General features: G+C 41.8%; 1 protein-coding gene across 4 annotated transcripts in view; it reads left to right on the top strand.

Annotated features, from left to right (window-relative positions):
- Positions 1–361: 361 nt before the first annotated feature.
- LOC141930541 (BOS complex subunit NOMO1) overlaps positions 362–9485 on the top strand; it is a 28863-nt gene continuing 19739 nt past the window's right edge. For 3 of the 4 annotated variants that reach the window (XR_012625332.1, XM_074841528.1, XM_074841529.1), the window contains exons 1-12: positions 362–534; positions 911–1000; positions 2232–2277; positions 2715–2815; positions 2953–3059; positions 3248–3320; positions 3861–4013; positions 5179–5316; positions 6050–6139; positions 6765–6870; positions 7294–7444; positions 8690–8867. Coding sequence is in view for 3 of the 4 variants with exons in the window: in XM_074841528.1 (XP_074697629.1) it covers positions 406–534; positions 911–1000; positions 2232–2277; positions 2715–2815; positions 2953–3059; positions 3248–3320; positions 3861–4013; positions 5179–5316; positions 6050–6139; positions 6765–6870; positions 7294–7444; positions 8690–8867 (1362 nt within the window). In the remaining variant the exon portion in view is untranslated. The remainder of the gene's footprint in view (positions 535–910; positions 1001–2231; positions 2278–2714; positions 2816–2952; positions 3060–3247; positions 3321–3860; positions 4014–5178; positions 5317–6049; positions 6140–6764; positions 6871–7293; positions 7445–8689; positions 8868–9485) is intronic. The other variant, XM_074841530.1, reaches the window with a different exon arrangement.

Here is a 9485-nt window from a genome sequence, read left to right as displayed (position 1 = left end):
CGGAGCGCCCCGTCCCGTCCCGACCGGGGGCGGCGGGCAAAGTCCGGCCGGGAGCAACTCGGGGACACGTCTGGGTTCGCGCAGCCCGGCAGCGGGCGCGCGCTGAGGCGGAGCCCCCCCCGGCAGCGGGATGGGGCAGGGGCCAGGGGCCCCCTCGCCTCAGCCCCGGCGGGCGGCAGCGGGGCGGCGCGTCACCCGGGAGCGGCACGAGGGCACTTGGGGCAACCCCCGGGGGGACCGAGGAGGCAGCGGGCGGGTCGCGGTGCGGAGGGGGCGGGACAGCCCGCGGCGGGGAGCGGGCACGCAGCCCGCCGGGCCGGCAGGGGGCAGCACCCGCCGGCCCGGCCCGGCCCGTCTCTTCCGGCGGCGCGGCGGGCGGCGCTGAGTCAGGGAGGCGGCGGCGGGATGCGGGCCTGGGCCGCGGCGCTGCTCTGCGCGCTCTGCTGCGCCCTGGCGCGGGGCTCCGAGGACATCGTCGTGGGCTGCGGCGGCTTCGTCAAGTCCGATGTGGAGATCAACTACTCCCTGATCGAGGTGGGCGCCGCCGCCCCTCTCCTCAGCCGGCTGGGGCTGCAGCAGGGCGCCCGGCGGCCCCCGCTTCTCTGCCCAGCGGTTAAGGCTCGGCCCGGGCTCTGATTTAGGCCCTTGTGCCCGGGCCGCTGTTTGAGTTGACTGTGGTTGCGGCCTGGGTTCGGTTGACGTGGGGCGCTTCTTTAAGCGTTTTCTTCCGAGCCCAGGGCCGAACTCTGCCGGCTTTGCCTGGCAGGTTGTCGTCTTCTTGAAATAAACCTTTTCCCTGTTACCCCCTGGGGACACGCGGGTGCTGGTGTGTAAAAGCACTTGGTTAGAGAATGCCTTATTCCAGCTTTGCTCACGTGTTTTAAAGTAATTTTGTGTTTGTTTCTTTTAGATTAAGTTATATACAAAACATGGTACTCTGAAATACCAGACAGATTGTGCTCCAAACAATGGGTATTTCATGATTCCCCTCTATGATAAGGTAAGGAACTGAAACACTGGGTCTGATCTGCCGGCAGATTAAACGCCAGAACAACGCCCACCCATGAAACATTTAATTAGGACGTAATTTAGTTTGTTTTGGACCAAGCTTTCAACTGTTTTTGTAATGCAACTATTTTATTTCTCAGTGCTATGTATGATGATGAGAAAAGTCAAGTAATTTAAGCTGTGGTGTTGCATTCGTGCTATTTGTCTGAATGACTGCAGCATTGGGAGCCCAAGTTACTGCCAACAACCATGTGCTAGCAGCTATACAAACACTGCACAGAAAGTACGGGCTCCAACAGAGTAGAGATAAAGCTTTCAGTTGTCTACCTATAGAAATGAAAATAAATCTGTATGATAATATGTTTTGTTACGATTAAATTGAAAATGAATAATTAATTGCAGATATTAAAAATGTCTTATAAAAATAATGATACAGGAAGCTCAGAACATGTTGGAAGTTTGATGTCTGTTTAGACTGGGAAGATGTTTACATTTAAATTAAATACAAACTGCCCCAGATGGTCTTAAGAGTTTTGCTCTTTTAAAGAGCTGGTTAACTTAGGGATCAGAAATAAAATCATAGAATGGTTTGGGTTGGAAGGAACCTTTGAAGGTCATTTAGCCCAGCCGCCAAATAAATCCTTCCCTTCCCAATCTAAGAATGTAAGATGCTTTCTGATCTCAGTGGTTTCATTTTTAGGTCTTTAAGCCTTTGCATGGATGAACTTTGGAACGTATGTGGCAAAACGTATGTGGTGCCCACTGATTTGATCTCTGTGTAGATTGATACCCTTTTGGTGTAGATCTTTTAATAGGATCGAAATTTTGTTATCCTGTGTTTGGGCAGAATGGTTGAGTAGGACCTCCTAGGGGAAATACTAAAGGCTGATTTAGAGCACATCTGTTGGGGCAGGTAGAGATAGATTTGAACGCTTTCTAACACTGAGCTGCTTGAACATGAGCCAGGTTTGGTTTGGAAGCGGTGTAAACATGATGATACTTAATTTTTGCTCTTAGCTGGCTGGATGTGAGCCCAGCATCCCAGCCTGCCTGGGTAGATATTGCTGCTTCTTTGAACCAGAGTATCTTAGGTAAGGGGAAAAAAGAATGGGACACTTGAGTCTTGTGTTACTCTGCAGCATGATGCTTGTGTTCTGACTTTTTTTCATCCTTTAGCTAAATTGAATTTAGATCAGTGAAGACAGTTATTTTTTTATTTTTAGGGGGATTTCATTCTTAAAATTGAGCCTCCCCTAGGGTGGAGTTTTGGTAAGTGCTCGTATGTCTTCTTATAATAGGGCAGTGTATCAGCAATGTGGGACTTAACTATCTCTAACTTGCAGTTGGCAGGAGAAATCAAGTGCTTTTCAAAAGAGATAAGCCCTACTGTATGTGTTTAATAACTAAAATGTACTTACTGTACCAGAGGAAAATAAAGCTGTAAGGTAGACCCTGGCAAAGTAACCCATGAGCTGATGTGAAGGAATGTGGGTTTTTAACAGAAATGGCTGCAATGGGAAGGGGAAAGAGGATTTCAGCATCAGGATTTGTGGGTGCTTTAACTTTGCTGAGGCAAGACTTCCAGAGCAACACTTGTGTGTTTAAGTTAATGCATTTCTATGAGAGTTTTGTAAAGCTAAAGTAGAACTGCTTCATGATTGCTCTCTTGCTAACTACTATGCTGTTTTATTGTTCTTCCCCTCCAGAACCAACCAGTGTAGACATCCATGTGGATGGCATTAATGACATTTGCACAAAGGGAGGTGATATTAACTTTGTGTTCACAGGATTTTCTGTGAATGGAAAGGTTAGACTCTTTTACCTTTATTTATTCTATCTTATTAGCATTATCTTATGCTAATTCTACCTTCATAAAAACATTCTACATCAGCTCTGCAAGTTATTTTTGTCCATTTATACTCTGGTTTATTTTAATTTTGACAGGTTCTCAGCAAAGGTCAGACATTAGGTCCTGCTGGAGTCCAGGTTGTACTGAGAAATGCTGGCAGTGACATAAACATACAAGCAACTATTACACAACCTGGAGGAAAGTGAGTATGGGTGGTGCATACTTAATTCCTCTGTTCATTTACACAAGATTCTTTCAATTCTGCCATATCAGCTGGGATTCTAGTAGTTCTGAAATTTTTTTTGTAACGTGCATAGTCTTAATTGTTCTTCTGTAAACAAATGTTTGTGACTATTTCTGAAAAGACATAACCCCTTTCTTGCCTTACAGGTTTGCTTTCTTTAAAGTGCTTCCTGGTGAATATGAAATCTTTGCATCTCATCCTACCTGGATGTTAAAAGAGGTTAGAGCCTACAAAAGTTCTGGTTTACCTGTTTAGTGAGGGTGGATCTGCTAGACCTTGTCTTGATCAGCTAGTGTGAGGAAGGGTTTTTATGAGTGGACAAGGTTAATGGAGTTTTCATAAATTTCATTTAGGTAGTGAAGAAACTGCCTTGCACAGGCCCAGTATGAAGATAGTGGAGCCAGCCAGGGAAGGACTGGCAAATGAGCTCTTGCTTTTGGTCTTCTAATCCTATACATTTTGCAGAAGCTTGAGTATTGTAGCAGATGCTCTAATCCTTCCCTCTCAGACTGCTTGCTTTCTGAGGAGCTCTGAGATTCTGAGCAATTCCTAAATCAGTAAAACAGGAAAATACTGTTTTGCAAAGTATCTTTGCTTTAGTGTCTTTGTGTTTTGAGTAGCCTGTGGACCCTCTTTGAGTACTGCTGCTCTGGCCTCTGCTTCTGTTGTTGAATATAGAGCTTCTGATTGTTATTTAGGTGCTGTAAATGAGATCTAATACCTACTTTTGATGAACATGTATGTGTTTATGTATTTCAGTCAAACACAGTGGTACGAGTGACAACTTCTAATGCTTATGCTGCTAGCCCTCTGATTGTTGCAGGCTACAATGTTTCTGGGTCAGTAAGGAGTGATGGAGAACCAATGAAAGGGGTCATGTTTCTCCTTTTCTCTTCTTCAGTCACTAAAGAGGTAATGGCATATCAGTACCTTTTCAATACAAGTATGGACATAAATAAGTAGCAGCTAAATAGCTTCTAGATTCATACTGCCCTGATGCTCATCTCTGTCCTTTATTGAGCTTGGCTTAAAGAAACCTTAAACTGTATGACTCCTCAAGCTGTACTTTTTTTGTTGGTTTTTTTTTTTTTTTTTTTCAACAAGGCCCTTGTAATACAACATTTGCATACATGCTGAGTTTTCACATGACCTCCATGGAATAACTCAGATATGTAACACAGTAGCCATCTGTTTGAATGTTGGCAAAATTGAGGTTTAAGGTCTACATATTTTTTGGACACAAATTAGAAAATTCTTTGAATCTCAACTCTTTTGAACTCTTCATTATTGTTTTCAAACAGCCAGGTTCCTCAACAATCAGGCTGTTCAGGGGCATAGAAAACAAAGACCTGAACTGAAGCAGTCAACAAATGCAAAATACAATAAGGCTCACAGCATGTTATTGATCTGTATATTCCCTGTGGGTCAGCAAGGTTAAGTACTACAGTTTTAAGACAATGTTTTTCCAGTTACACCTTTTTGCATGTTAAATGTTGGTTAGTAAATGTGTTCCCTCGGGAGGATGACACTTCCCCGTGATGAAAGACCAGCTTCTGGCACAAGATACGATATGTTGCCAGGCAAATCCTGATATTCACTGTACAGTAGCTATAATTTGTCTTCAGCATGAGGTCTTAATTGCTCTTTGCCCTCTTGATGTGAAGACAAAGTTCAACAGCTTCTGTTGCCACCTTTACGGTGTGTTATGAAATGAGCATGAAACATTTTGTCATGTACTGTGATTTGTTGAGTAGAGCTCTGCTCTGTAATGTTAACCTTGTCCACAGAACTGAAGTCAGTTAATGTTAAGGCACGTGGTGCAGTTTGGGGTACGGGGGGGAATGTTGAATTTCCCAGTTTTTTGTCCTTGTTACCATAAAGTTGATTATTGGCTGCTTTTATCTCTTCTACCTGTACATGAGTTTTAAGCCATGCTGTCAGACTTTGCCTCTCAAATGGTTTTGTATTTCCCATCCTTCACTCACAGTATAGTATTTTGAACCTTTCTGTATCCCCCCTGAAATTATTTTTTCTGTTTTGCCACGAGAAAAAAGTTGTATTGCATTTACTGACACAGGATGTTGTGGGCTGCAATATTTCTCCTGTGGATGGGTTCCAGTCAAGAGATGAGTCTCTATCTTATTTGTGCAATGTTGTATCAAAAGAAGATGGATCTTTCAGCTTTCTTTCTCTGCCAAGTGGGGCATACACTGTGGTAAGTAGCTGGAAAGTTCATTGCTTGTCTATCCATTGGGTTGTTATCTTGTAGCTGTTAAAACAGAAATAGTTGAAATATTTTGAATTGGATGAAATAATTGGAATAGGAACCTCCAAGCTAAAGTATATGACAGTGAAGTAAGTTGCTGTGGTGGGCTCTGGTGTGGTTTCTGAGGAAGGACTTGCAAATCAGGCTCTGAATTACCTGAATACATTGGCCAGAGCAACACCTAGAGGCTGCTGGCAGACTGAAAGTTTCAGTTGGCTACAGCCACCTCTTGTTCTTTAAGTCCTCTGCTTTCTTTTTTGCCCATTCTCTTTATTATGTCTGGATAGTGTGGGAGCATGATTGTCTGTGCACCACATAGAGTGATAGTCCTGCACTCTCAGGCTGCACGCTCTAGAAGTGGGATTCAAATTCTTTCATTCCTTTAACCATTCTAGCAATCATATAGTCTCCTATTTGTAAGCTCTTGCATATCCATTTGCTATATTCTGAGTAGAGGGTTACTTTTCTGTCTCTTCAGATAATCTCATATGTTTTTCATCAGTCTTGAAATACTGCCTTTATTCTTGTCTCCATCCCTCTGAGTTACTTTTACCAGGAAGTTTGCAGCCCATTTGACCATTCATAGGGGTGTCTGATGGTGATAAGGACATGGGAAATGGTAAAGGAAAACAATTCTGTCATCATAGCTTCTTAGGAGTCAAAGCGATGTTTCTTCTTTCAGATACCATTCTACAGGGGAGAGAGAATTACCTTTGATGTTGCACCATCTAGATTGGACTTCCTTGTAGAGCATGACAGTTTACAGATTGAGGTAATGCATTCAGAGGAAATAGTCTTTTTATGCCATTCATTCCTGTGAAAGTATAACTGATTTTAGCAGAAAGCAGATGTATTATGGAAGAACTTCCTTGTAAGAAGTTTGAAGTCATTTATTACACATACCCTCTTGCACAGCAGGTAGAAGACAGTATCTAGCATCATGCTGTATTTCTACACTTCAGTTCCTTTTACTAGGAGGAAACAAAATGGGGGAGAGATGTCTACTATGTTCACTTTCATGTGAATGTTGCAAACAGGCAATAATCTTTCAAGTTGCTTAAATTTTCTCATTCAGATTGTCAGATCTCTGGAGAAGGGTCTGTAGGTTTGTATATTTTACAGAGTGCCTTGTGTAATGGCATTATGATCTGTGATTTGGGCCTTCTGAACTGTACTCATGCAGATAAATTGAGAATCTGTTCCTGTACTTAGGGGAGCAGTATGCCTGGAGATTGATATGTACTTTCATTGTGATTATCCTGGTACATTTTTTTCCTAAAGCTGGAAATAAATTTTGTTTGTATGCGTGCAGGGGTAAAACAGTCAGTGTTGACTGCTATAGCTGTGTGTTTGCTTTTACTGAGTAAAGATTAATGTTAACTTTTTTCCCATTTCAGCCTGTTTTCCATGTGATGGGTTTCTCTGTCACAGGCAGGGTGTTGAACGGTCCTGAAGGAGAAGGTGTTGCTGATGCCACTGTGACTCTGAACAATCAGATTAAAGGTATGCAGTGGTCTTGGTCTTTGTTACTACAGGAAAGCCTTTATTAAGCTCACGTACAGGACTAGTGTCTGCAATGGAATTAACCCTTCAGGATAATATGCTACTTTTGTTGCAATTAATTTGAAATATTAAAGTGGTTTTCACGCTGTTGATTAATTTTTCATTTTCTGGCTTAGATGGGAGTATTAGGTGTTCATTTGTTTTGCTGTTGAAAATTTCTTATTTTCTTTCAACCATAAGCCAAATTGTGCTTTGAAATACAGAAATGAAGGTTGGTCTAGTAAGAAAGCATAATACTGTTTCTTTGTTGTGCAATGTAAATTTAAAATAGCCTAAAGCAGTGCACACCCTCTGGCTCTTTTGACGCAAAAGGATAGAGAGTCAACACATGCTCTGTTTTTTAATTCTCATTATTTGTTACAGTAAAAACAAAAGCTGATGGCTCTTTCCGCCTTGAGAACATAACAACAGGTACATACACAATTCATGCTAGGAAAGAGCATCTGTTCTTTGATACTATTACTGTGAAGATTGCTCCAAATACACCTCAGCTGGCAAACATCATTGCAACAGGGTAGGTACTGGTGTCACTGATGAAAATGGAATTTGAGACGTGGACAGGGTCTTGAAAACAGGTTGTCCTTTCCCATGACTGGCGTACTGTGGTCAGAAGCTAAGAGAAATTCAAGGTAAATAGGACAGCATGAGTGCAGGATAATGTTTTGTCCACAGTATTTTGCTCAATACTAGTTAAGGTTTAGAGCACTCTCTTAATGACCTCTTCCTTGCAAATGAAGATGCTAAGACATGGGTACATTGAGCAATTTTACCACAGTATGTGAACCAAGAAAGCAACAGAGGTCCTTTCTGCACAGATGCTGCACTTCAGATACTCTCCTTCTGTGCCGGAGTGGAGTTATGTAGCTGTCTGGTGCAGTGTTGTACCAAACCTCTACATTTTATTGCTCACTCTCAAGGTCGTAGTTGTCTTATATGAATTATCTTTTTCTTGTTTGTGATTCTTTGACTGTTGGGCATAAGCCTGTATGATGGTGATGGCAGGATGATTTTGGGAGTGTAAGGCTGTGCAGTGGTGGGAGATACTGTGTGAGCTGAGGAAGACAAAAGGGACATGGTTCTGTGTCCAGGAGCTTCTCCTGAGGAGGAAATAGTGGCAGCCTTCCAGAGAAGTGAAAACTAGGAATTTACTGAGGCACATGGCAAGTAGCTCATATAGGCTTAGCTAGCTCATTAGAAAAAAACCCTGTGTGCTGTTAAATGATCAGTTACAGTTTTTTCAGTCACTAAATATGTTGTGCTGTTGAAGATGAAAAGTAAAACTTAACAGCTTGTAATTTGTCATCTTGTCTTGTGTTTTCACAAAGGTGGGTGTACTGGGGTTGTGTTCCAGTGAATTACCTGCCATACTTGAGGTCTTTGACACAAAACATTTGAAACTATTTAAAAGTCAATTGCTTGCCTAGCCATAAAAAAAGCAAAAAGCTTGAAGTGATTGGGTTGGTGGCAGGGAAGAGTGAAGCAAGTTGCTTTCAAATAAAAACATTACATAACATCATGGTGATTTCATTGTAAAAGAAAAGATCCCATTAATCGAACAGGAGTTTGTACTTGCTCCGCTGTGTGTGCTTATAGTACCTCTTCGATATGAACACTCTTTCAGGAGAAATCCATTCCAATTCACATGTTATTACCTCAACATAGTGAGGTTTACTTTCTAAGGAAGTTTTAACACAAATATTTTTTAATGAGCTTTGTCAAATCAAGATATTTATTGTGATGACTGGCTTTTATTTAACAGATTCAGTGTGTGTGGACAGATCTCAGTAACTCGTTTCCCCGACACAGTCAAACAGATTAGTAAATACAAGGTAACCATGATGCCTCAAGACAAGGACAAAGCATCCCTGATTACAACAGAAACTGACTCTCATGGAGCATTTTGTTTTAAGGCAAAACCGGGTACATACAATGTTCAGGTAAGAATGAGTTTCCATTTTCCACTGTAGGACTGTCATGAGGTTTTAGAAGATTTTAAACATGTAATTTCTAAAATTTGAGCAATTGAATTTAGATTTTCCTGGTCCTTTTCTCCTGTTTGCACTATGTAAACAATTACAGTTATTTCTGTTTTTTTTTTTTTTTTTTTTCCCCTGAATAAGATGTTAAAAGCAGATCAGGCTGTTGGGGTTGAAAGTTCCTATTTCTCTCTCCTCTTAGTTGTGATGTCCCTTAGGTCACTTCTTACCATAATATATTATCCTGTGAGTAAGACTGTAATGTGTACCTTTCTTGGTGCCTAAATGGTTCCTGAGATTATGGGTCACAGCAGAACCTGTAGCAGAACCACCATGATTTCTGCATTGTGGGAGATAGTGCAGGCTGGAAGATAAGGAAGTGCATGGTTATAAGGCCTCTAACTGTCCTCATAGATAACTAAATAGCCTGATGTAGAAGCAGCACTACATCCTGAAGTGAAATTCACTCAGATTTTTGAAACTGAGCTGTTTGGAGTATTTTAGCTCAGTTTTATTGCAGTTCTTTGGAGGATTTTTAATACACGATTTTGAAAAGCATGTTTGGGAGGCTGGTTTTAC

Source organism: Strix aluco, chromosome 15 (assembly GCF_031877795.1).
Source record: "Strix aluco isolate bStrAlu1 chromosome 15, bStrAlu1.hap1, whole genome shotgun sequence".
Taxonomy (NCBI): domain Eukaryota; kingdom Metazoa; phylum Chordata; class Aves; order Strigiformes; family Strigidae; genus Strix; species Strix aluco.
Note: the sequence above shows the minus strand (reverse complement) of the source record. Positions and strands in the feature narration are given on the sequence as shown.